Source organism: Salmo trutta, chromosome 7, assembly GCF_901001165.1.
Source record: "Salmo trutta chromosome 7, fSalTru1.1, whole genome shotgun sequence".
Lineage (NCBI taxonomy): Eukaryota > Metazoa > Chordata > Actinopteri > Salmoniformes > Salmonidae > Salmo > Salmo trutta.
In genome coordinates, this window is record NC_042963.1 from 40,526,866 (window position 1) to 40,554,646 (window position 27,781).

Here is a 27,781-nt window from a genome sequence, read left to right on the forward strand (position 1 = left end):
TCTCAGGCATTATCACTTAAATGTTACTGAGTGGTGCAGACTAGGTGAGATATTATGTTTGTTTCCACTGTTGCTGTGGAAATATGGGAGTTTATAATGGCTGGTGTCATGGCCTCATCTATAGAGAGACAGAGAGAGTGGTGTTGTCATCAGCAGCAGGCACGTGACACTCTTAGTCTCAACACATTGACTGGGTAGAACAAACATATTTATGACTGTGGGGGTTGTTGTAGAGGCCATGCAGAATAGGCAGTCATAGAGTTAAGAAAAACACTGTGTCAGTCATACTAAGTGAAATACAAACACATTCACATTCACAGTAACACACACACACACACACACAAACACAAACACACAGGGAGAGGCTGTGAGCAGCACTGACCTGTCTGTCCTGTACTGAATCTTCCTACACAGAGACAGACAGGTGCTCCTATGAGACCAAGGCTTTACTGTTCCTACAATACAAGAATGGAGCCTGGAGCAGAGCTGGTATATGACTGACATACTGTATAGCCTAGAAACCAACATACTATACTGAAGCTTCATTGAATTATACACTGAAATGTTTCTATGCTACAGCACATGTTCAAGTTAACCAGACTAAGCTGGGATGTACAATGCTACAAAGAGATGAGCTATGCTAAATACATTAGGCCATACTGTGTTACGCTGCAGTCACACACAGCTTGTTTTACTTCTTCTTGTCCTTATCAGAAGGGCAGCAATACGTACAGTTGAAGTCTGAAGTTTACATTAGGTTGGAGTCATTAAAACTCGTTTTTCAACCACTCCACAAATGTATTGTTAACAAACTATAGTGTTGGCAAGTTGGTTAGGACATCTACTTTGTGCATCGCACAATACATTTTTCCAACTGTTGTTTACAGACAGATTATTTAATTTATAATTCACTGTATCACAATTCCAGTGGGTCAGAAGTTTACATACACTAAGTTGACTGTGCCTTTAAACAGCTTGGAAAATTCCAGAAAGTCTGGTTCATCCTTGGGAGCAATTTCCAAATGCCTGAAGGTACCACGTTCATCTGTACAAACAATAGTACGCAAGTAAAAACACCATGGGACCATGCAGCCGTCATATCGCTCAGGAAGGAGACACGTTCTGTCTCCTAGAGATGAACGTACTTTGGTGCGAAAGTGCATATCAATCCCAGAACAGCAGCAAAGGACCTTGTGAAGATGCTGGAGGAAACAGATATAAAAGTATCTATATCCACAGTAAAACAAGTCCTATATCGACATAACCTGAAAGGCCGCTCAGCAAGGAAGAAGCCACTGCTCCAAAACCGCCATAAAAAAGCCAGACTACGGTTTGCAACTGCACATGGGGACAAAGATCGTACTTTTTGGAGAAATCTCCTCTGGTCTGATAGAACAAAAATAGAACTGTTTGGCCATAATGACCATCATTATGTTTGGAGGAAAAAGCATATTTCCAAAGTTGTGGCAAAATTTTTTAAGGACAACAAAGTTAAGGTATTGGAGTGGCCATCACAAAGCCCTGACCTCAATCCTATAGAACATTTTTGGGCAGAACTGAAAAAGCGTGTGCAAGCAAGGTGACCTACAAACCTGACTCAGTTACACCAGCTCTGTCAGGAGGAATGGGCCAAAATTCACCCAACTTATTGTGAGAAGCTTGTGGCAGGCTACCCGAAATGTTTGACCCAAGTTAAAACCTGTTACGGCTAGACGTTCCGCTAGCGGAACCCCTCGACAACATCCGATGAAATGGCAGAGCGCCAAATTCAAATTAAATGACTATAAATATTAAACTTTCATGAAATCACAAGTGCAATACATCAAATTAAAGCTTAACTTGTTGTTAATCCAGCCGCCATGTCAGATTTCAAAAAGGCTTTATGGCGAAAGCAAACCATGCGATTATCTGAGGACAGCGCCCCATCATACAAATGCATAACAAATTATTTTCAACCAGGGAGGTGCGATACGAAAGTCAGAAATAGCGATATAAAAAATGCCTTACCTTTGATGATCTTCTTCTGTTGGCACTCCAAAATGTCCCAGTTACATCACACATGATCCTTTTGTTCGATAAAGTCCATCTTTATATCCATAAAAACTCAGTTTAGCTGGTGCGCTTCAGTCAAACATCCACTCAGTTTCCCTCCGTCAAGATGCATCCCAAACGTTACTAATAAACTTTTCCAAACAAGTCAAACAATGTTTATAATCAAACCTTAGGTATCCTATTATGCAAATAAACAATACAATTTAAGACGGAGAATCGCTATTGTCTTTACCGGAGATAAACAAAAAGAACGCGCACTTGTCCATGCGCAAGGAAACACTACAAGCCAAAATGGGAGCCACCTAGAAAAACTACAATTTCTGGGTCATTTTTCCAAAAAACAGCATGAAACTCTTTCTAAAGACTGTTAATATCTAGTGGAAACCCTAGGTACTGCAATTTGGGAGGACAGGGGCTTATAATTATAGTACGAGCCATTGAAAATAGAGGTAAGCTGAATTGTTTTTTTTGGGATGGTTTGTCCTCGGGGTTTTGCCTGCCATATCAGTCCTGTTATACTCACAGACATAATTTTAACAGTCTTAGAACCTTTAGAGTGTTTTCTATCCAAATCTACCAATTATATGCATATCCTAGCTTCTGGGCCTGAGTAACAGGCAGTTTACTCTGGGCACGCGTGAAAATACTGCCCCCTAGCCCGAAGACAATCTAAAGGCAATGCTACTAAATACTAATTGAGTGTATGTAAACTTCTGACCCAAGGGGAATGTGATGAAAGAAATAAAACTGAAATAAGTAATTCTCTCTTCTGTTATTCTGACATTTCACATTCTTAAAATAAAGTGGTGATCCTAACTGATCTAAGACAGGGAATTTTTACGAGGTTTAAATGTCAGGAATTGTGAAAAAATGAGTTTAAATGTATTTGGCAAAGGTGTATGTAAACTTCAGACTTCAACTGTAACTGTGACTGCATGACTGACTCAAAGTACTTTTATAGTGTTAAAATTCCACAGTTGTTATTATTGTGTTAATTCACAAGTTGAATCAGCTGTGCTTGGTCTGCAACGGCTTGGGGGCCCTGAGGAGAGAATTAAGAACCACTGATTTGGTCAACAGTTCTCAATTGACACCAAGGACTTTCACAACACAGTTACTGGTCATTTACCTTGCAATGACATAACACAACACATCAGATAAACTGGAATGACACTCTCACTCCCGGTTGCACAAAAAGAGCTGTGAGCAAACCACACCCCAAAATATTCTAATATCCTGGAGATGGGAAAAGTATTTGTCTCTCTCTTTTCCTTCTTTCGTGGGGCTGAGGGAGGGCATTGAAGCACCTGCAGGGTTGCTTTGTGTGTGTATAGCGCGAGAGTGTGTGCGTGTGTGTGTATATGTGTATGTGTGTGTATGTGCATCAGACGTCAGTGTGAATGTGCTATCAGCACGTGTTTGTGTGTCTATCTGTGTGTCTTTGATTATCTGTCTGTCTGTTTCTCTGAACATCTTGGTAGGGAGTAATTGAGTGGTAGAGGACATCATAGAGCACCACAGGGCTCCAGCTGAGGGAACAGCATCTCCTCCAGAGACACAGAACAGGTGGCAGAGGGTGGGTCAGAGGGATGAGAGAAGGAATATGAGGAGAAGCTAGGTTCAAAATATACAGGTTAAGACAAGAGCTTTCTATTATCCCATAACTCTTTGTACCTGAATTCAACAAGGGACCAGCTTCCGCATTCGGAATGACTGGGAGAGAATGGTAGCAGCACAGAAAGTATGTGATCAAAGTGAAAAATAAACACAATCGTAGTGAATTAAAGCTAAATACTCAGTGAACACACAGTATAACTGCTTTACAATCTACAGCCACTTTATTACTGGACTTCCTGACCACTAGTCACGTTTTCAATGCTAATCCTGTAGAACCCAACGACGGTGCTAATCCCATGAATTTGTTCATTTTCAAATGTTTTCGCATGGACGTATTATGGTGTCTGAACCTTCCCATCTTCAACCTAGAGGAGAAGAGGGATACAGTGGGTGGAGAGTAAAACAGTATGTGGAAGCGGGAGGAAAAGAAAGGCTAAGAGTTTGAGAAGGATAGACGGGAGAGAAGGAGAAGTGGAGAAAGTGGAGGAGGAAAGAGACGAGGGCCTGCTGTTACAGTAGGAGCTGGGCCTGTTGTTACAGTAAGAGCTGGGCCTGCTGTTACAGTAAGATCTGGGTCTGCTGTTACAGTAAGAGCTGGGCCTGTTGTTACAGTAGGAGCTGGGCCTGCTGTTACAGTAGGAGCTGGGTCTGCTGTTACAGTAGGAGCTGGGCTTGCTGTTACAGTAGGAGCTGGGCCTGCTGTTACAGTAAGATCTGGGTCTGCTGTTACAGTAGGAGCTGGGCCTGCTGTTACAGTACGAGCTGGGTCTGCTGTTACAGTAAGAGCTGGGCCTGCTGTTACAGTAAGAGCTGGGCCTGCTGTTACAGTAAGAGCTGGGCCTGCTGTTACAGTAAGAGCTAGGCCTGCTGTTACAGTAGGTGCTGGGCCTGCTGTTACAGTAGGAGCTGGTCCAGCTGTGCGGCAACCACAGCTCACTAATCATTTCCCCAGTCCCACCCACGTCAGAGCGGAGCGCATTCACCTGGAAACCATTGGTTTCTTAGGAACATCCAGTGACGCACTCTGAGACACAGACAACACTGAGAAAAGCCAGGACTCACTCCTCCAGGGTTAAAACTGAAAAAGTTGCTTATAAAAAATGTAATAAGGAGCGGATAGTGAATTTTTCATACTCAAGAGTCTCCGGCTCTGGTGTTTGGGGTTGCAATTAACAAAAGACAGATTTATAGAGCTGTCTCTCTCTCATTTCATCTCCTAGATGAACACAACCACGTGCATGCACGCACACACACAGGACGGGTCATGTGGTGGTCAGGGGGATTGAAGTCTCATTTAGACTGAAGGGCAGGGACGTTTTATCGGTCTGCTGCTGAAATTACAACTGTCTGACAATAGGACACACACCTCCATCAAACAACCACACAGATCTGGCAACGTGAGATACATCCAATCAAAGGGCCAGGAGATGGAGACGCTCCCAGGGCATCATGGTTAAACCATAATATTGAATCAGGGTTGTGTGATTATGCACCAACGGAAGAAAACCGATTGAAACCAAGAGGGACTACCTGGACTTGTCTAATTTGACATTAACATTAGTCATTTAGCAGATTCTCTTATCCAGAGAAACTTACAGTTAGTGCATTCATCTTAAGACGAAGGGCTCCCGAGTGGCACAGCGTTCTAAGGCACTGCATCTCAGTGCAAGAGGTGTCCCTTGTTCAAATACAGGCTGCATCACATCTGGCTGTGATTGGGTGGTGCACAATTGGCCCAGCATTGTCCAGGATAGACTGTCATTGTATATAAGAATTTTTTCTTAACTGACTTGCCTAGTTAAATAAAGGTTACATTTAAAAAAAATAGCTAGGTGGGACAAACACATGTCATAGTAAGTCAGTTTTACTTAATAAAGTAAAGCGCTAGTAGGGGGGTAAAAGTCAAGTGTGAGTGTTAGTTCACCCTACATGGCCCAGTTTTATCAACTGTGGGTCTGCGGTGCCTGCATCCCAGCATAAGGCCAAGAGCCAACAACTAGGACCTAGGCCTAGCATAGCCTAGCTCATCCAAGCTGGAGAGAACCCATGCCTAGCTTAGCCTAGCTCAACCAAGCTGGAGATAACCCAGCCATACCTTAACCTAGTTTTACCAAGCTGGAGAGAACCCAGGCCTAGCCTAGCCTAGCTCAACCAATCTGGAGATAACCCAGCCCTAGTTTAACCAAGCTGGAGAGAACCCAGGCCTAGCCTAGCCTAGCTCAACCAAGCTGGATATAACCTTGCCTAGCCTAACCTAGTTTAACCAAGCTGGAGAGAACCCAGGCCTAGCCTCGCCTAGCTCAATCAAGCTGGAGAGAGCCCATGCCTAGCCTAGCTAAACCAAGCTGGAGAGAACCCAGGCCTAGCCTAGCCTAGCTCAACCAAGCTGGAGAGAGCCCATGCCTAGCCTAGCTAAACCAAGCTGGAGAGAACCCAGGCCTAGCCTAGCCTAGCTCAACCAAGCTGGAGAGAACCCATGCCCAGCCAAGTATAGCTCAACCAAGCTTGAGAGAACGTATGCCTAGCCTAGCTCAACCAAGCTGGAGAGAACCCAGGCCTAGCCAAGCCTAGTTCAACCAAGCTGGAACTCCCTCAGACAACCACCATGCTCCATTCTCTATGTCATCTATTCAACACCCTGGGGGTTGATGGAAGTGAATCTCTGCAATTTTTCAATCAAATCAAATCTTGTGAATGTTGACCTGTTTAAAGGTGTTACTCACGTCGGCTACAGAGAGTGTGATCACACAGTTGTCTGGAACAGCTGATGCTCTCATGCATGCCACAGTGTTGCTTGCTTCGAAGCGAGCATAGAAGTTATTTAGCTCGTCTGGTAGGCTCGTGTCACTGGGCAGCTCGTGGCTGTGCTTCCCTTTGTAGTCTGTAATAGTTTGTAAGTCCTGCCACATAAGAGCAGCGTCGGAGCCGGTGTAGTACGATTCAATCATAGCCCTGTATTGGCACTTTGCCTGTTTGATGGTACGTCGGAGGGCATAGCAACATTTCTTATAAGCTTCCAGGTTAGAGTCCCGTACCTTGAAAGAGGCAGCTCTACCCATTAGCTCAGTGCGAATGTTGCCTGTAATCCATGACTTCTGGTTGGGTTATGTACGTACAGTCACTGTGGGGATGATGTCCTCGATGCACTTATTGATAAAGCCAGTGACTGATGTGGTGTTCTCCTCAATGCCATCGGAAGAATCCCGGAACATGTTCCAGTTTGTGCTAGCAAAACAGTCCTGTAGTTTAGCATCTGCTTCATCTCACCAGTTTTTTATAGACTGAGTCACTGGTGCTTCCTGCTTGAATTTTTGCTTGTAAGCAGGATTCAGGGGGATAGAATTGTGGTCAGCTTTACCAAATGGAGGGCAAGGGAGAGCTTTGTATGCGTCTCTGAGTGTCGAGTACAGGGGATCTAGATTTTTTTCCCTCTGGTTGCGCATTTAACATGTTGATAGAAATGAGGTAAAACTGATTTAAGTTTCCCTGCATTAAAATCGTCCAGCCACTAGGAGTGCCGCCTCTGGGTGAGCGGTTTCCTGTTTGCTTATTTCCTTATACAGCTGACTGAGTGCAGTCTTAGTGCCAGCATCCGTCTGTGGTGGTAAATAAACAGCCACGAAAAGTACTCTACTTCAGGCGAGCAAAATCTAGAGACTTCTTTAGATTTCAAGCAACAGCTGATGTTTACAAATATGCACAGACCGCCCCCCCTCGTCTTACCGGAGTGTGCTGTTCTATCTTGCCGGTGCAGCGTATATCCCTCTAGCTGAATATCCATGTCATCATTCAGACACAATTCCGTGAAACATAAGATGTTACAGTTTCTGATGTCCTGTTGGTAGGATATTCGTGATCGTACCTCGTTTAATATATTGTCCAATGATTGCACGTTGGCAAGTAATATTGATGGTAACGGCAGCTTTCCCACTCGCCTTCTGCGGATCCTTATGAGGCACCCCGCTCTGTGTCCTCTGTACCTGCGTCTCTTTCTCTTGCCAATGATGGGGAAGTTGGCCTTGTCGGCTGTTCTAAGTAAATCCCGTGTGTCCTATTTGTCTAATCTGAGCTGAGTGATCGCTGTCCTGACATCCAGAAGCTCTTCTTTGCTGTAAGATACGGTGGCAGAAACATTATGTACAAAATAAGTTACAAATAACGCGAAAAAAACCACATTATAGCACAATTGGTTAGGCGCCCGTAATACCACTGCCATTTCTTCCGGCGCCATTTTACTTCCGATGCCATTTTACCATTCTCTATGTCATCCATTCAACATCCTGGGGGTTGATGCAAGAGAATCTCCGCAATTTTTCATTCAACTGCAAAGTGTGATATGTTCTTCATTATCCAACAAGAGCGGTCTTCATTATGGAGGTATGTAGCCGCGTGGCAGTGGGGGTATAGCTGGGGGTGTAACCCTGACGAATGCCCATAGCTGTATATGTCTGGCATTCTTCTCTTCACACCATCCATTTTTACCACACCATCAATCAACATCATCCATTGTGCCGTGCAGAAAGCAATGAGCTGCCTTCCCTGTGGCTCAGTTGGTAGAGCATGGTGTTTGCAATGCCAGCATGGTGTGTGCAATGCCAGGGTTGTGGGTTCAATTCCCACGGGGGGCCAGTACAAAAAAATGTATGAAATGTATGCATTCACTACTGTAAGTCGCTCTGCATAAGAGCGTCTGCTAAATGACTAAAATGTAAATGTGAGCTGCAACAAAAACTGAACGGCCTGCAATCACCAATCCGTGAATATTAACCCTGATAAAACAAAGGCTTGACTCAGACAGACACAAGCCTGCACCCTTATGACCCCTTCCCTCGCGCACACCCCACATTATCAACACTTTTGGTCCAAGAACCTCATCTCCTTCAGTTATTGATAAGGAAAAGTGTATGATTGTTTGTAACCTTTTGTTAATAGTTGTTTGTATTGAAAGAGGGCTCATCAACCAAATCTAATGTAACACAAACTATCCATCAAGCATTACACAATCCCACCACAGACAAACTGTTTTATCAGTTTTCTAATCCCGCTAGAAAACGGGGTAATTATGTGAGACATCAGCACATTGGCTACAGCTCATATTAGCCTTGTCTCCACATACATAGAGAGCTGAAGCACACAGACTCAGATGAAAATCTATTAAACTCTCCTTATAATAATATTTTTCCCTTTCAATGTATCCACATCCACCTCTCACTGAACAATCTCCCCTAGCACATGGTTCATCTCCATTCCATTAGTACCATCAGTCTTTGGGTTGTGTTAAACAGAGGCCCAACTGCAGCCTTGATGACTACTGGATCCCTCTTATTGGACAGAGCATGCTTCTCCCCATCTCATCATGGTCTCCAACTACAGTCATCAGCTATGTTGAAAGACTGTTAAAGCTGCAGTCTTTGAAACTTTGTTTTTAAATCATCACTGTATGTCACTGTGTTTGTTTATTTAATGAAAATAACAAAAAAATGTATTTTGAGCCTCCTTTGGCCCTTGAAATGCTCAGTCTGATTGTGTGGGTGTTAGGATTTTGTTTTGAAGATATTTACATACACAGCTTTGATTGGCTGATAGGATGGTCTAGAGCCCACCCCCTTACCTAGATGAACAGTCATTGGTCTATTATAATCAGATCACATTGTGACGTCATGATATGGGCCAAAAGTTCCATCCCACCTGAATAGGTTTTCAAACAGCTCTTGCACAAAAGGGATTATCATAATTTTCACAATTTCAGAGTGTTATTTCGACCTCATAGTGTGGAAATGTCATACAAAACCCCCCAGGAAAATCACCTTTTTAACTGCACTGCCGCTTTAAGACTGTTAATTAAACAAACAAATCACTGCTCTGTACCAATGCACTGTCTGCCATCCTTCTATTATAGAGAGTCACACAGTTGCAGTACGGATGCACCATCCAGGGGCTACTCAGTGTTGCTCCAATGAGCTTCCACAAGCAAAGCTGCAGACAAAATTAACCAAAGAGAAGCCAGTGATGAGTGGGAGGAGAGTGGGATTTCTTTATGATAAAGGTTGACAAAGGAAAGCAGGCAAGGTGATTTGAGAGGTGCGTCATGCTGTTCTATTAGATCTGGACTGTGAGCAGGTAAACTGTACAGAGATGGAGAGTCACGCTGTCATGGAGTCATGCTGCTGCCAAACAAAAGGCACATGACTGGCACCTCCATTCCATTTCCAGTAATTGTGAGTCACATGGACCCCTCCCTCCCTTACACACACGTGGCGCACGCATGCCCGCACACAGTGTTTCTCTCTCCCCCTGTGCCACTTCTGCTTCACCCAATCCACGCACCAGAAAAACAATAACAACAAATCTATTTACAGCCTACCTCAAGGATGGGCAAAGATTATCTCACGAAGTTGCCACAATGTAAAGGTGACTAAATGAGCTTTGCTGGCCCATTAAAAGGGATGGCTACTTGAGTGCAACAGGAAGGCAGGGCTATAGTGGAAAAAGAAACACGTCCTCTCTGATGTCAGTTTAGTCATAAAGACTGACTACATTCTTAGGAAGAAATGTGCAATCTAGAACCTTAAAGGGTTCTTCGGCTGTCCCCATAGGAGAACCCTTTGAAGAACCACCACAGAGGGTTCTACATGGAACCCAAATGGGTTCTACCTGGAACCAAAAAGGGTTCTACCTGGAATTAAAAATGGTTCTCCTATGGGGACAGCCTTAGAGTGTAGCGTTTCTAAGAGTGTAGCATTTCTAAGAGTGTAGTGTTTCTAAGAGTGTACCGTTTCTAAGAGTGTAGTGTTTCTAAGAGTGTACTGTTTCTAAGAGTGTAGTGTTTCTAAGAGTGTACCATTTTTAAGAGTGTAGCCTTTCTAAGAGTGTAGCTTTTCTAAGAGTGTAGCTTTGTACTACAGAGTAGCATCTAGATATAGGCTACCATAACAGCATCTCCATTTAAATGTCTACCCGAATTTCCTAACCAAGACTTATTAGAAGGACAATTTAATTTTTTGGTGAAAATCTATTAATATGTTTCTAAAAACACATTTTTCTTTGGTGTACAGTCTTTCCGGAGGGTTCAAGTCAGTCTGTCAGGTCAGATATCGTGAGGAGGGCGAGAATGAGCTATTGTCCATAGCATGTCAAGCCCAAGCCTACATTTTAATCGGACATTTGCTACCTGTACATAGAGTACTTTGCAGTGCCTTTGTGGACTTGGAAGGATGAGAAGGATGTACTGTACAGTTCAGTGGGTGGGTCGGTTGGTATCTGTGATATTTTAGCAGCGGACCATATACGATATTAATAACCATGTTAAAATAAAAATGACTGAGCGGGGCATGTTGTCTGTCTGTCTGTCTGTCTGTCTGTCTGTCTGTCTGTCTGTCTGTCTGTCTGTCTGTCTGTCTGTCTGTCTGTCTGTCTGTCTGTCTGTCTGTCTGTCTGTCTGTCATTCGGGGAGGGAGGTGTGAGGTGTGCAGTCAGTGATGGATGAGCTGTCCAAACTGCCTCAATTAAAAAATAAGCACTCCACAGGACTCGGCCAATGACAACGGAAGTCAAACTGCAGGACTTCGGAGCACCGTGGTGCAGCGCTGCCAAGTCAGCTGTCCTGGGTTTATATTAGAGACCGCACACCTGGGTTCAAATGTTATTTAAAATATTTCAGCTTTTGATTTTGTGTGCCTGGAGTGCAAGATGGGTCGGGGGGCTCACACTTTTGGGGCTAATATATTAGTCCAATTGCACCAGGTAAGCTCAATCAAGCCCCGATAAAGTATTTGAACAGATTTTGAATAGTATTTGAACCCAGGTCTAATTAGGGACTGTGCTATGGCTCTGCCTGAAGAGGCTCCAGTCTGAGCTACTCAATAGGGTGGGTCGTTTTATAATGCCCAGTTCTGATACTTTAGCTGCAGCCCGCTCTCCGTTACTTCCTCTATTATTCAGTAGGGTTGGGTTCAGGGTTTATAAGGGGAGCTGTAAAGACTTGCACGTACGTACGCACGCATGCAGCACGCACACACACACACACACACACACACACACACAAATATACACACACTCACACACGCACACTATTCCAAGAGCACTGGCGAGGCATGTAAGGAGTGGGATGAAACGTTTTGATCTGATCAATCTCTCTTTGCATATTTCCAATGAGGGATATTATTGCACAAAGGGCATCTGCTTTTTTCAATAAGCGTAGCCACTGTTATCCTGTCTGCTTATAGATTCAGCCTTAATGAAACACGTTGGTTCATGCATGATGTCAGAGTCCAATACAGAGAACTGTACATGTGAACAGTGTGGCCAGGATATTGACAATTTGAAAGCCGTTTATATCAAAAACAAACTAAAGGAGTATCTCCTTATACTAAACCTCCCTATATGAATTTATATAAGGGATGCGACTTAAGTCTTACATTTGCAATATGGCTCTGTGTCTGAACATCCAATGATATCACATGAATCGGTGCTTATGGTAGAGCATCCAACAACGATGAGACGCTTGGATATCACAGCCTTATTCAGAGTTCATTTGTTGTGAGATCATCGGCGGCTATGTCATGCTTTCCACTTGGACTGACTAGCCAGTGAATGGACCCTGTTTGGGTAACACACACTGTGTTCCTTGCAGAGTTCATTTCGCTACAGAGTTTAGCACACTTTCTCGAGGGGACACAGGGACAGGAAAACAATCGTCTCAAGTTACAGAGGGGAGAGAGAGAGAGAGAGAGAGAGAGAGAGAGAGAGAGAGAGAGAGAGAGATGGGGTGAGGGGGGAGTTCAGCCACTGTGCCTGTGTGCCAGGGTGCATTGTATTTCACACAATACTCACACTGAACTAACAGCATATTGGGGAGACCCAATGTATAACACACAGATGGTGGAAATATCCGTGTTACCTAAGCTATAGAAACTTCTCTCTGTATCCCCAAACAGACAGATCATTTCCCCATCAAGCTTACATGAGTCAAACAAAAATAATAAAATAGATATTTTGTCACATACACCGGATAGAAAAGCAAAGCAATGGACAATTGAGTCAGAAAGGAAGTAAATAATATGATTGGACCTGCCCAAACCATGTGAGAAAAAGGTATATTTGTAAAAAAAAAAATTGCCATCCATAAAACGCAAGAACAGACGATCAAATGATTTTATAGTGGGAATAAACCAGGATTGTATTCATTAGGGCATTCTGTAGCAAAACAGAAAATGGACAAGTTCGGCTGGTCCCTTCTTGTTTCAGTCTGTTTTCCACAATTTGGTGCCAAATGAATATAACCCTGTTTAGCCAAGCAGCAACCTTCTTTGTTTTACAGACAGACAGGTCATTACTCCACTGGCCAGTAGGTGGCACTCTGTTCTGTGGTCTTCTAGCCAGACGGCTGAGCGTTCAGCTGCCATGAGAGAGAGGTGGAGTCTGGTCCCAGGGAGGGTTCAGCTGAGGTTCAGCCTGAGCAGTGTGAAACTCAGATTGGGCAGACACTGCCTGGCCAAGACAAACCCTAGATCTCCTGAGGGAGGAAGTGTTTGTGTATTGCTGTTGAAAACACCCCTGTATTAAAACTGCCAGCAGTGCCGCAACTGTGAATAAGCCATTTCTTGGCGATAAAGATTATTAACAAGCCTTGACATTTTGAGCATGGAGAGTATGAGTATTTATGTGAAGTAAATGGAAAAGGACTTCACAGCAAACAAGGCAGTGTTATGGTTTCCCAGAGAACAGCTTGTGCAGTTTAGATTGCAAAGGTACTACTGAGACATGATTGACGCTTGACGTTTCAAGGACGCAACATCTCCTTTAAACTGTGAGTTTAATTCTTTAATGTGGCTTACGTCTATATGGAGTCGTGCCAGAGACAAATTGACTTTGCCCCTCCTAAATGTGTTCCTTTCTAACCCCGGTGTTATGACAGCCCCTCATGCAGGCTAGTTTCATCCTCAGATACAGTATAAATCTCAATTTGGGAACTTACATAAAAAAGACTCTTTAATTTCTTCCAACTGAATGGCAGCTGCAGCTTTGCCAAAAGACAGGAATTTACTTGGTCTGTGGAACCAAGTGTTACTGTCACGCCCTGACCTTAGAGAGCCTTTTTTATTCTCTATTTTGTTAGGTCAGGGTGTGACTTGGGTGGGCATATCTATGTTTCTATTTCTTTGTTGGCCTAGTATGGTTCCCAATCAGAGGCAGTTGTTTATTGTTGTCTCTGATTGGGGATCATACTTAGGCAGCCCTTTTTCCCCACCTGTGATTGTGGGATCTTGTTTGTGTGTAGTTGCTTTCTGTACTGCATATAGCTTTACGTTCGTTTTCGTATTTTGTTGTTTTTCCTGGTGTCATTGTTAATAAAAGAAAATGTACGCCTACCACGCTGCACCTTGGTCTCATTCCAACAACGGACGTAACAGTTACTGTATAGTGTGTGTGTGCATGTTTGTCTGTGGGCATCTTTAAAACCGACAGTTTCAACATGGTGTCTGATACTGTACATCTGAAGTGGAAACCTACAGTATGTAATGTATAACCAACAAGTTAAAAGAGTGTATCACCGGGATACCACAAACAGCAGGCTACAACATTTTCCACAACAGTGCACAGTAACCAGTGTTCAGTCAGTCTCCGTGCTCTGCAAGGAGAGAAAGAGCATGCTTGTCAGGCCCTCTTGCTCCTTTGTATGGCAGAGCATCAATCTCACATGGCTGACCTCAACGACTACTAATCCTAGCTAATGTGGGGCTAAAATTAAACGTGCTCCTTCTGCAAAGTCGTTTTCTCACTTTTCGTCAGATGTGATGAGGGTTGAGAGTAAGCACATTCTATTTTGACTGGTGCATGCTGATTAAGCACTCATCCTGAATTGAGGACTTTTTGTGTGTGTCATCTGAACACCATACAATTACAGTGATATGCCGGCTTCTGTGAACTAACTACTAAGCTAACATGGACTGTTTAGCTATTTGGTTTTGAATTTAAGGACCCCTATGTTTATAGGGGTCCTCAAATGTTTGTTTTAAACATGTTTACAAATATGTTTGACACATATTTAACCCAATTTCCATACATCCATTCATTTTTTAAACCGGTACCGGTTTACCTTCAGACGAGTCCCGTGACACTTGAGGGGGTTTGAAGAAAACGGAAAACACCATCGTGTTCGTGAGAGTCTGCCCTTTCCATAGTGGGATCATATTAGTGGAAATATAGCCCAACTAGACTGAAAAATACATACAGTACCAACAGACACACATGACACATCTGTATACAATATATGCTGAGTTTTGGATTTATTCTATTGACCTAGACTAGAGGCAGAAGACATTGAGTTACCAGTACAGCAGAGCCAGGAAGATCATGAACAGGCCCAGGGTCATAGACACCCCACTGGGCACTGGTGTCTTGAGAATGTTCATAACCACCTCCATGATGCCGATCTCCAACTCAGGCCAAAACTACCACTGGCCAAAGAGCTCCTATGGAGAGAAGAGAAGGTGCATGTGAATAGACCTATGTATGGGGCTGCAATGAGAAGTCAAAGCATTTAAATAGTCAAGATCATGACTTGAACAGATGAACAGAATGCAGGTGAAAGGTGCTTGTCAAATACAAACAATAACTGTTGACTTCTAGGTTAAAAGTTATACCTAGCTATGTTATGTAAGTTTGTGCATTTATTTTGAGTGCTTAGGCCTGCTTTGTGTTTGTTCCCGCTTCTCGGAGCTCCATTCGTGCATGTTCGCATTCTTTACAAGGTGCTTCCACCGCAGACGTGTGCATGTACTGTCATTTAGTATTTTTGGTTTATTTGTTTAATGAGATATCACCTATAATAAAATGTTTGAGCATAAGGCAGATAAAAATATGATAAGTCTGCTTTTAGACCATTTCATGGCCTATGTGTTGGGTAAATTAGATTTAAACAGGGAATTGGTCATGTTCATTGAATCTATGGTTTAGCCCAGGGGTAGCACTAGCTATTTCTACCTGGCTTTGCTAGTTTTCCTGTTCGACTGCGAGGAGCTCTGATGAGTAATATTTAGCCTATCCGTGTGTGGGTACGCTGTATAACACCTAACTCTCGAAGTCCTCCTGACTTTAGAGTCTGGAACGGCTCTTTGATGTTGTCAGTACAATGCATCGATAATGAAGGGGGCAGGGCTTTTTTACTTTTTTACTTAGTGTCTTTCTCACTCAAACACCCACACGCACAGCCACACACAGCCACACATGCACGCCCCCTTCTATTACAACAGTTGGAATTTCAAATCCAAACAATGAAAGGTCTCAACCCCTGAGGGAAAAAAACATTTTAGAGAACCAATCAAACCCATTGCACAATTTATGAGCGAATATTACATTAACAAACGGCCTCCTTTCCACACCAGTGTGGTCAAATCTCTCCCTGCCCACTGGACACAGACGTCAGTTCAACATCTAGTTTTGATTTAAATTTGGTTAACAAAAAAATGTCACCATGTCATTGGATTTAGGTTAAAAGTTGAGTGAAAAAATATGACATTCCCTTATGTTGATTACTTTTTACAAATCCAATCAGTTTTCCACATTGATTCAATGTCATCACATATACTTTTTTGTTGTTGAAACCAGTTTGCTGTGAGGCATGTGGGTCACGTCAGCCAGGCTAAACTTTTTTCCTTAGGTCAAATGCAGTTTTGATACGGTTCAATTATTTCTTGAGAAGTTTTAGTTTATTTTTTGTTTGTTTTTTAAGTCCTTTTTACATATGCCTTGCTGACATAAATCATCACTTATTCTGAACTGCTATCACTAGGCTATCCTTATTTTGGGAATAAAACAACTATTTTGCTGAACCTCCTGCCTACCTGCCTTCTGGCAGTTAACTTCTAAAAGTCTAAGCCGTTGCGGTGGGATACCACTAAGCTAACATATGGAATTGTTTTAAGATGGTCATACCATGGATCATTTAGCTATTTGATGTAAAATTTTAGGAACTCTTGAGGTATCCCCAAAATAATATTTTAAAAAGATTTTGATTTAAAAAAGTATTTGGCCATTACACTACAGCCCATAGAAACACCTTGAATAACACATTCATAAATGACAAAAAAAAGACAGTCCAAAAATGTATCATAAGGAATAAGGTTTTGAATGGTCCGACCTATATCTAGGAGATATAAGAAAGCTAAGGAAATATTTTTTTGGACACATAGATTATTTAACCCCTTATTTTTGCTGGCACAAAACTACCTCCATACATCTCTAGTTTAAACTGACAGATTATGATGGGGATTTTTTATTATGTTAGTTACTGTAGATTGACGCACATGTCACCACATAAGAGAAACACATATTCAGTGCTCTGGGCCTATTTCAAGTCTCTCAATCTCTGCAGGTTTATGGTTTCTAAGGTAACATTCACCTCTCCATCAATGATTCGTTTCAGCAGAAGCTCTGTCCAAACCTCCTGCTAGCTCTTCACCCTTCCCTTCCTCTGCTTAGAGAGAGTCCTGAGGCTGAGAGCCTCCTCTGTCCTGTCTGCCCTTTCCTCTGGAACAATGTGTTACTGAATGATCAACCCTCTGAGAGGAACATACAGGCCAGATGATCACACACTGAGTCACACTCAGTACAAGCACACTCAGTCACACTCAATGTGTGGTACAGACAGGACATTGGGCAACACAAAAATTACATTTTGAGAAAAAAGAACTGTACACTCTGGAAAAGCATGTACATGTCAATAGACAGAGACTAAGCACACAGAATGCCAGTGTTCTGTGTTTCTGAAATAAATATGCTATGTTTTAGCATTGATTGCTTATCTGTGCCTTTACTGTGTATTTGGTTATGCTTGAGCTGTGCATGGCTCATAACTCAAAACAGCTGATGAGTAGAAAAATCATTGTCAGATCAATCTAACTGTGTTTACAGATAAAATAGGCTGCCTCACAGTAACCCACTTTCTTTTCATAAGCAGGAACATCACCACCCTGCATACCAACAGAAACCACAAGGACATTTTCACACAAGTGTATTTCATATTATCTTGTATATTAATCCAGAAAAATACTGCATGGATTTTTCATAACAACCAAAAACATGTATCTAAGAAATAGCTTTCTTAATGAACCATAAAATCAATAGTTATTTTGGGCTGTTAATCAAAGTTAGCTGGCTAACTCATTGGTCCTGCTTTCTAGTATACCCCTCAGGTCTACGAGAATGTCATAGAGTTAATTACATGAAATGTATCTATACTGAACAAAAATATAAACGCAACATGCAACAATTTCAACGATTTTACGGAGTTACAGTTTGTATAAGGAAATTTGTCAATTTAAATAAATAACTTAGGCCCTAATCTATGGATTTCACATGACTGGGCAGGGGCGCAGCCATGGGTGGGCTTGAGAAGAGCCAATCCCACCCACTGGGGAGCCACGCACAGCCAATCAGAATGAGTTTTTCCCCACAAAAGGGCTTCATTACAGACAGCTGTCCGGGTGGCTGGTCTCAGACGATCCCACAGGTGAAGAAGCCGAATGTGTAGGTCCTGGGCTGACGTGGTTACATGTGATCTGCGGTTGTCAGGACGGTTGGACGTAGTTCCAAATGATCTAAAACAACGCTGGAGGCAGCTTATGGTAGAGAAATTAACATTCAATTATCTGGTAACTGCTCTGGTGGACATTCCTGCAGTCAGCATGCCAAATGCACGCTCCCTCAGAACTTGAGATATCTGTGGCATTCTGTTGTGTGACAAAACTGCACATTTTAGAGTGGCCTTTTATTTCCCCCAGCACAAAGTGCACCTGTGTAATACTGTTTAATCAGCTTCTTGATATGCCACACCTGTCATGTGGATGGATTATCTAGGCAAAGGAGAAATGCTCACTAACAGGGATGTAAACATGTCCACAAAATTTGAGAGAAATATGTTATTTTTTTGCGTATGGAACAATTCTGGGATCTTTTATTTCAGCTCCTGAAACATGTGACCAACACTTCAAATGTTGCGTTTATATTTTTGTTCAGTATAAATTAAAATCTTCCTACCATAAACCAGAACATCAACAAAACACCAACAAAACGCCAGCATCCCGGAGTCGCCCCTTCACTGTTGACGTTTGACTGGTGTTTTGAAGGTTTTATTTAATGAAGCTGCCAGTTGAGGACTTATGAGGCGTCTGTTTCTCAAACTAGACACTAATGTACGTGTCCTTTTGCTCAGTTGTGCACTGGGGCCTCCCACTCTTTCTATTCTGGTTAGAGACAGTTTGCTCTGTTCTGGAAGGGAGTAGTACACAGTGTTGTACGAGATTTTCAGTTTCTTGGCAATTTCTCGCATGGAATAGCCTTCATTTCTCAGAACAAGAATAGACTGACGAGTTTTAGAAGAAAGTTATTTGTTTCTGGCCATTCTGAGCCTGTAATCAAACCCACAAATGCTGATGCTCCAGATACTCAACTAGTCTAAAGAAGGCTAGTTTTATTGCTTCTTTAATCAGAACAACAGTTTTCAGCTGTGCTAACATAACTGCAAAAGGGTTTTCTAATGATCAATTAGCCTTTTAAAATGATAAAGTTGGATTAGCTAACATAACATGCCATTGGAACACAGGAGTGATGGTTGCTGATAATGGACCTCTGTAAGCCTATGTAGATATTCCATTAAAAAATCTGCCCGTTTCCAGCTACACTAGTCATTTACAACATTAACAATGTCTACACTGTATTTCTGATCAATTTGATGTTATTTTAATGGACAACAAAATGTGCTTTTCTTTCAAAAAGTGACCCCAAACTTTTGAACAGTAGTATACATTTAAATGTATCGACTGTGTCCGCAGTGTGTCCGGATTCCCTTTACCTATGCTATATTCAAATGACAGTATGCATTCTACAAACGGTGGAATAGGCAACATATGACAATAACACAACAACAACTGATGGCAGTAGCTTACTACTGTAGCTAACTAGTCAGCTTACCTCTGTAGCTAGCCAGAAAGCTAGCAAGCAACACTAAAGGGATTGCAAACGGGTTGGCATAACTCTAGCCAAACAAAAAATATTTGTTTATAAATATTTGCTAGCTGCCCAGCATTTAGGAGGCCCGCAAAGACGTTCTTCGCATGCTAGGAACGTATTTCCTCCAACATTATAATGAAAGGTTGCTTCTCGGTCCCAAAACACACGTTTTCTGGAGACTTGTGGGAGGAGTGCTGATGACGTCGCCCATTGTATATGCTTTTGCCCATTGTATGTGCTGATTGCATCCAGACTAAGGAGAAATCCTCACACAATGCATCCCTGGCCACTTCCTGAAGTCGTCAGACAGATCTGAACACAATCAAACCACAAAGCGACTTTGCATTCTGATAGCTTTGCATTCTGATAGCAGAAGTTGAATGTACTGTAAGTGTCAAGTGTAGATACGACCGTAACTACATTCAGTCTGGTTTAACAAGGCAAAAATTACACATTTCAAAATCAATTTTCACAGGTTATTGGTTTTAGGGCGCATAGATAAGCTTAATCATAATACAATAAACAGAGGAGCGTATGTTTCTATTTTATATTTACAGTGCATGCAGTTGTAATCTACCTTGTATTTATACACTAGAGCACAGAGGATCATTACTGAGACAATTATACACAACATGCAGCACAGCGGAGAGAGATAACAGCAGGACAACAACACATTTAGGCTGATTCAGCACTGTATGGGCTATTTCATTATATTACATGGGGTGAGATGTTTTTCCACTGACACATAATAATGAGCGTGAAAACAGCCTCTCTCTCTGCACTACAGCTGGCTCCCCCCTCTACCTCTCCCTCCTCTCCGTATCCCTTCTCTCCCTATCCCTATCCTTACCCCAGACATGTAGCACAACAGATAGGCTGTTTCCCAAATGGCAACCTGTTCCCTATATAGTGCACTACTTTGACCAGGCCCCATTTCCTACATAGCACACTACTTTTGAACAGAGCCCAATGGGCCCTGGTCAAAAGTAGTGCACTATATAGAGAATAAATCGGGTGCCTTTTGGGTGTCATCCAGATAGTCAGCACAGATCTGCAGAGCACGTGTCTGACAAGGCCACTTCTTAAATATGACTAATAAGATCTTTCAAAAAATGACCCATTTGAACATGCTAGTCTTTTCATCTGCCTTTATATCTCTCTTAAAGGGCAATTCCACCACTTTTCAACAACATATTCATTATCTCCAGCACCAAATGTCTATGATCTGAGGTTGAATAGATAAAAAATGCATGTCTGTTACATCACAAGGTAGGATTAAAAGTAAGAAAAACCTGCAACGAGTTTCTAGCCAGAGGGTATTTTCTCACTCCCCATGTCACCGTAAATCTCATAGTGTTTGAAAATCACTGTTTTCAAAAAGTGTTAACTTTTGATGATGTCATTGGGTAGAACTTTTTAACTTTAGATCTTTTTTCTTCAAAATTTAGAAATGCACAGTTTTCACATATGTAGACACTGGTATTGGATTGGGGATTATGAAAATCGGGTTGAAAAGTGAAGGAGTTGCCTTTTAAAATCAATCAGCCTATATATTGAACATCAAAGTCCATGCTTCTTCTGTGACTGAGAAACATTCAGTATTCAGTAGATATTTAACACAATATGTTAACCTTGACATAGTTGAGGATCATGTGGGTCTGGGTCTATGTATTCATTCATGTCACTATAGAAAGAAATCCAGAATATTCTGTACAAGCTCTGTGTTGATGCATTCTGCCATAATTTCCAAAAGAGTACAACATGCTTGTGAAATTAACTATTCTGACTAGACTTCTATAGGAATTCAGAATCCAGTTTCATCATGTACTTGCCTAGAAGCATTTCAGACATAAATTAAGGTAACCTCAATCAAAAAGTCCTTACTACTGTTATGGCTTATATAATTATGGATACTACAATTAATAATAATATAACTATTTAGGAAAATGGGACAACTACTGAATACGATTATTACATTTCTGTGTCATTAACTTTGTACAGATAGCCTTCAGTTTTTGTGTAATGAGGTATAGCTTAATACAACTGTATTATATTTTCTAGTCCAATTTGAAATAGTATTTTGCCTGTTTCCTTTCATTCAACAATGATTTAATGTATGTTAAGGATTGTGTCTAGTCCAAGCAATGTTGATGACAGAGAATGATAAATATTACTTAACAGCCTAATACCGACCAACACCAGTCTAGGAGTGATGGCTACATTGAATTGAGCTGCTGTCACATAACATAGCCTAATTCGACTGATCATGGGATTTGAGTTAAACAAATATGGGAATAGCTATCAAATAACCCATGCCAAAATGTGTGACCGTTTAATATGTTTAAATTGACATTGTAAGACTGGTGTTTGATAATGCTACAATGTTGCATTATGTCGCTGAAGGTTGCACGTGATCACAACTGATACATTTTGATACATTTACGGCAGTCACTCGCAGCTTGCAGTAACTATAGACTGAACACAATTACACAGAGTTAATGTATATATTTACCTTTTAATTCTTACCTTGGTATTACTTGATTGTAGAGTATCTATAGTTGGCAGACTTCTTGTTGTTGACACGGCAGATATGAATACGTACTGTAGTTCTCTAGAAGGACTACATCTGTGCGTGGGTTTTTCTCCCTGGTAGTTGAATTTCTTTTGCTCAAGCAGAAGCAGCTGTTCCGATATACTCCGATATACTCCGATATACACCTACATTTAGAAAATAAAATAGTGTAAAAGAAAACAATATGTTGTCAAGTTGAAAGGCATTCGTTTGCTGACAAATTGATCAACGTAATAGGCCTATATAGATTAGGTAAATTTAATAAATCAGATTAGCCTATTGCTTATGCACTTGACTAGGCTATGTATAACAAGCACATTTACAGTCATGTATACGGTTTGTAGCGTAGTTAACTGTGGCCCCAAATTAGAAAAAGCTTTATTTTATATCATCATTAGGTTATGTAGGCCTATGGCTGACTTTATGGAGAACAAACTCTGTTCTAACTGTTTTTGTTTTATGTTTTAGGATTTCAGATGATGGATGCAATGGTATGCGTGACTCAGATTTGATCTGCTGCAGAAGTTGCTGTGTGGAGAGGATGATGAGAATGTCAAACGAGGTGCATGTAAAGTTGACAGTGCACTGACTTTAGAGTCCAGATTGGTAAGTATTACAAACAAATTATGTTTTTGATGTTATTTCACTGGCACCACAGACCTATACAGCAACATGGCATAAAGGTCTCAGAATTAGGCTTACATAAATAGTAGACTAATAACATAAGTATGTGTATTTTACGCAATTGAATTAATGTTGTCCAGTTATATCACACATATTACGTCATGCATTCATCTTTCCATTCATCCACAATGTGTTTTAGACTCATGCATTCAAAATATCTATAATAGCCTGCTGAATGTATTATTTTAGTGATGGTTCTATAGCCTATATATTGTCATTTTATTATCAACAAGGGAAGAGTGTGCGAAAAAACTAACGCCCCTTTTCTCTTTTAGAAAATATAAAATGTGCCGGGGTGTGACTGGGGAAAATAGTGCAGAAGGTGAATTTGAACGTTGCTGGTAAATGGCAGATTACTGTGTTAACCTGTAATCGGTTTCAACACTTGCAGAGAGGAAGAGGAAGAGAGAGGGCCAACTAGGCGGAAAATCTGTCTCCCTCCAGCAGGTTGCGTATTTTCGTTGTTTCGCACAACAAGCAATAGATTGTTGTATGGAGATCAATGCGAGTGTCGAATTTGGTCAACAACAAAAATTAATGTCTTATTTTCTACGTGAGGTTTATTTGATCGAAAATAAGTTTCGTAATGCTTACATTTTTATGAGTGTACTGATATAAGTAAGACACGTGACATCCCGGTAACTTTGAGAAAAACAATTTATATCGGAGTTGTCTTTAGATGGCTATGCATGTTCATATTATGAGGCTAGGAGCGTTTCATCTCTCTCCATTGCATACAGGCGGTTGACGTCAACAACCCTAATCGAATATTTAAAAAATTACAATAATAAGATATATCCACCAATCCAAAGAAAGGATAGGTGGGAGGAAGCCCACCATACCACTTTGTGGACAACGACTCCCATTGTTAGAGCGGAGAGACAGGTATCTTGTCAGTATATCCATCATCTTTGGCTCTAGTTAATTCTGTGAACATCTAATGTCGTCATACTGTATGACGAGTGCTTGACACAGGCACGACGAATGGCCCACAGAATCATTCAACACAATGTTAAATGCGCAGTTCGAAAACAAGACCCAGAGATACTTTGTTAACTTATTCCAACGAATTGAATGTGAGGCTGGACTGCTTATTCATGCGTAATTGTTCATGACATGTTACATTTGCATTTGTTCCTGTAGATCTGTTGCTAATACTAGTGGTTTAATTGTTAGGTTACTATGCACCTGATATTATTTGTGTTAGACAGTTATTTTTAATATCAGGATGCCAACCTGGAGAAGTGAATTATAGCTTCATTACAGCTTAATTAATCATTGCAATGAGCCTATATACCCTATTTTTAATAACATTAGTAAAACATGTATTAGGTTTTTATCTTTATTGGGAAACAGTATAGGCCTAACTACAGTAATTAAGGCTACTCTATCCACATGCATACGTAACCTATAGCCCGGTATTATTTTAGATTAAATATATATTTATGCCTAAGGTTTTTCTCACAATATCAATTTACATTAAACATTATAAATGAATGATTACAAAGTTACACTGCACGCAACTGTTATTAAAACGAAACTAATGGGGCCCCAAAGAGATGGATCTTTTTTTGTACCACTCTATGAGTACGACCGATTCGATAGTCAATTGACTATACTACACCAAACTCGCTCCGCTCTTCTCATTGCAACTTTTGCAGGGTCTCTACAGTCATGTTAAACACTAGCTCAAGTCAACCTGCAATTTGGCTCAACATTTGAGCCAAAAACAATTCACAATCGGCGGGGTTGTGTTGCAGAAATCTTCCTCTATAATTTTCCCGTGGACTGAGCACGAATTTGGAACCCTGGATGGGATTTTAGACATGTTTTCTCACTAATAAACTGGGCTAGTAATGCAGGAGACAGAGACTCTGTCAGTGGCTCAAGATGGCAGATTTTTATTGAGTTCTGAACAGATATCTTGCTTTATTTTTTGCCATGAATAACATAAGTCCTTGCACCGATGGCCCCTGTGTACGAAGGTAAGATATGTTTATATCTGAAGTTTGAGTTCAACCAGTCTTGTATAAAATAATATTCGCGACTTAGGTTGTTTACAAGAGCGAGATAAGAGGCAAAACTGTCATGCACCCTATCGCTTCTTTGTATCACACAATTATACAATGATGCATTTTCTGTTTAGTGTTTAGTTTTGCTCCGTATTCGTTTCTTTATGTGTCCGATTGTCATAATAGCTCTGGTTGCACACATATAGTGTGAAATCTACGGTCGAATCATTATGTAGGCTACAGTCTGTATCCCTAGCCGTCATAATTATTGTTTCCCATGCGATATCCCACGTTTTGAATCAAGTCGGCTACAAATACATTTCAAAATCATCATTTGAAAGTTGTTGCATTTGATTACGAATAATCTTGCTGTTGAAATTAGAACATTACTCCATACAGAGGAGAAAGAAAGGGCGAGAAGGAAGAACATCGCAGTTCAGAAAATAGTCACGGAACTGGAAAGCTAATTTAGCCTCATTTGTCTAAATTTAAAACCTCAATTCTCAATTTGTGGTTAAATGTTTAGTGCTCATAACGTTTATTTTTTGGTGCAAAGATTAATTAAATATTCAATCAAAGCAAAGACATGCTTATGTAGCCTACTGCTGTTGCTGCATTACGTCTGGGACTAATCCCATTGAGAGAATTGTGAAAAATGCTGTGCCCTAATGAAGACAAGAGTATTTTAAGAGTGCTACAGTATTCTTCTATTCTGTTCTGTTCTTTTACCATGTCTCACATGGTAAAGAGCCTTATTTCTTGGAATAAGGCAGAGTAGATAGAGCCAGGTCCTATAGTCCAATTTTAATGTTCTATATAGTACCACAATGTTGTGATGACTACCAGGACAAATGCTATTTGGTCATCTAATAATATCCATAATCTTTTCCTATTACAGGCTACTGCACAATACCCATCCATGCTCTTTAGAAGCGCACTGCAGTTTTCTTGACATATATTCTTGTCATTAACCAGAAAAAAGGAAGCATTAATTTATTTTTCTGGTCAACCAACTCATGGAAATTGAATGGTGTAATGTGAAAATTGATGTTTTTATAATTGCCATTTGCGTGAGTATTATTTTACTATTAGTCCGTGCTCCCTCTACTGGTAAAACTTGGAACATAACCCTTTGTAATAAACCAGCAACTACATATACAATCACATTTAGTTTGGACTTTTGATTTAGTTTTGATTTATCTTTATTTTTTAAAAGTGTGAATGTTATTGTAGGTCTAAGTTGTGCCCAAACAAATTGTGTAGGCCTAGTAATTTGGAAGCATTTCATGGTCTAGTAATTTCATGGCCTAGTAATTTGGAAGCATTTCATGGCCTAGTAATTTGGAAGCATTTCATGGCCTAGTAATTTGGAAGCATTTCATGGCCTAGTAATTTAGGCCTATATCCTGATGAATCATATAGCTGAAGCTTTAGTAAGAGAGGGACAACTGACAGATTATTAAGTAGGAAATTAAAACCAATTTAAGAGTACAGTATTACTATCTACATTTGTGAAACCTAAGGTACATGCATGGACATATCCTTTATGTCAATCCAGACAGATTGATTACATGCAGACTGGCTAGAGAGCTATGCATGTTCAACTCAACTGCCAAAGAGGCTTGCATTAACATGAAAATTAAAGTTTAAATAAGACTCTATTGTGCAAGGTAATTAGTTGAAATGGCATTCCCTGGCTTGCCTTTCACCATGGCAAGAAAGGAGACAAATTAATTGCTTACCTTCTCTGTTCTTGCTTGCTATGTGGATCAGCAGCCAGGAGCAGCCATGAAAATGGCCACATCCACTGGTGGAAAACGGTGATAGGGACCATCCATGTGCAAAGAGACCATTATGATGATAACCAATGACCCCTGTCTCCCTCCCTAATCATTGTGTTTGTATCTTTAGTACCATTGATCTGTTCTGCATCTATACAGGCATTATGTGCTGATGTGTGTTTGAATGCTCTGGATCTCTGAGAGACTTATGGAGGGAAAGAGGGAAGGAGAGAGGGAGGGAGAGATTTAGGGACCACTCTCTGTCTTCTATGGGGTGAGTACCCTTATTGCTATATGTCAGAGGGCAGAGAAAGAGACAGAGAGAAAGAGACAGAGAGAAAGAAATAGAAAGAAATAGAGAGAAAGAGAAAGAGAGAGAGAAAGAGAAAGAGACAGAGAGAGAGAGAGCGAGAGCCAGAGAGAGAGAGCCAGAGAGAGACAGAGAGAGAGACAGAGTGAGAGACAGAGTGAGACAGAGACAAAGAGACAGAGAAAGAGAGACAGAGAAAGAAAGAAAGAGAGAAAGAGAGAGAGAGAGAAAGAGAAAGGCTGAGTCTGTCCACTCAGCTCTCACTCCTCTGCCCTCACACTCAGCTGTTGTTGGGAGCTGGCTGATTGATATCTTCCTCATAGGGCCGTGACCCCAGCTTCCATTCCAAGGTTGCATGGTTTCAACTTTGATTAGAATTGCAGGAAAAATCCAGGAATCTGGGGCCAAGCCATCCCCTGACTAAGTTAGAGCTGAGCTTCCTGGCTATTATGTTGAAATGCAGAGTAGAGAGTTTTGATAGTTTTGCTCACTGTCATCAGCAGATCTGGATAGTGATCATGGCTTTCCATGTTGTGTCAATACACAAATAGCCTGTTGCGAGAGTTTAGGCCTATCTCATGCTTTTACTTTAGCTTGCAGATTTGTCTTTTTTTAATTTTATTAGGATCGCTATTAGCCGACGCCAATGGCGACAGCTAGTCTTAATGAGATCCGACACATAACGAAAAAGACATTCCAGCCAAAATACAATTTTTTACATACAGTACATTATAAAGGTTAT

General features: G+C 41.1%; 2 protein-coding genes across 9 annotated transcripts in view; one reads left to right on the forward strand and one right to left on the reverse strand.

The window, feature by feature from the left end:
* Nucleotides 1-22,293, reverse strand: part of LOC115197407 (thromboxane-A synthase-like) — a 143,525-nt gene extending 121,232 nt beyond the window's left edge. Inside the window, exons 1-3 of one of the 3 annotated variants that reach the window (XM_029758874.1) lie at nucleotides 22,207-22,291; nucleotides 17,072-17,231; nucleotides 15,001-15,143 (exon numbers count right to left, since the gene is read on the reverse strand). In XM_029758874.1, the coding sequence (XP_029614734.1) occupies nucleotides 15,001-15,095 (95 nt within the window). In that variant the 5' untranslated portion in view covers nucleotides 15,096-15,143; nucleotides 17,072-17,231; nucleotides 22,207-22,291. Of the gene's footprint in view, nucleotides 1-15,000; nucleotides 15,144-17,071; nucleotides 17,232-22,192 lie in introns of all 3 variants that reach the window. The other 2 variants (XM_029758872.1, XM_029758873.1) reach the window with 2 other exon arrangements.
* Nucleotides 22,294-24,578: 2,285 nt separating this feature from the next.
* The window catches only part of LOC115197406 (homeodomain-interacting protein kinase 2), a 128,850-nt gene continuing 125,647 nt past the window's right edge, over nucleotides 24,579-27,781 (forward strand). For all 6 annotated transcript variants that reach the window (XM_029758865.1, XM_029758868.1, XM_029758869.1 and 3 more), the window contains exon 1: nucleotides 24,579-24,921. In XM_029758865.1, coding sequence (XP_029614725.1) covers nucleotides 24,903-24,921 — 19 coding nt within the window. In that variant the 5' untranslated portion in view covers nucleotides 24,579-24,902. The remainder of the gene's footprint in view (nucleotides 24,922-27,781) is intronic.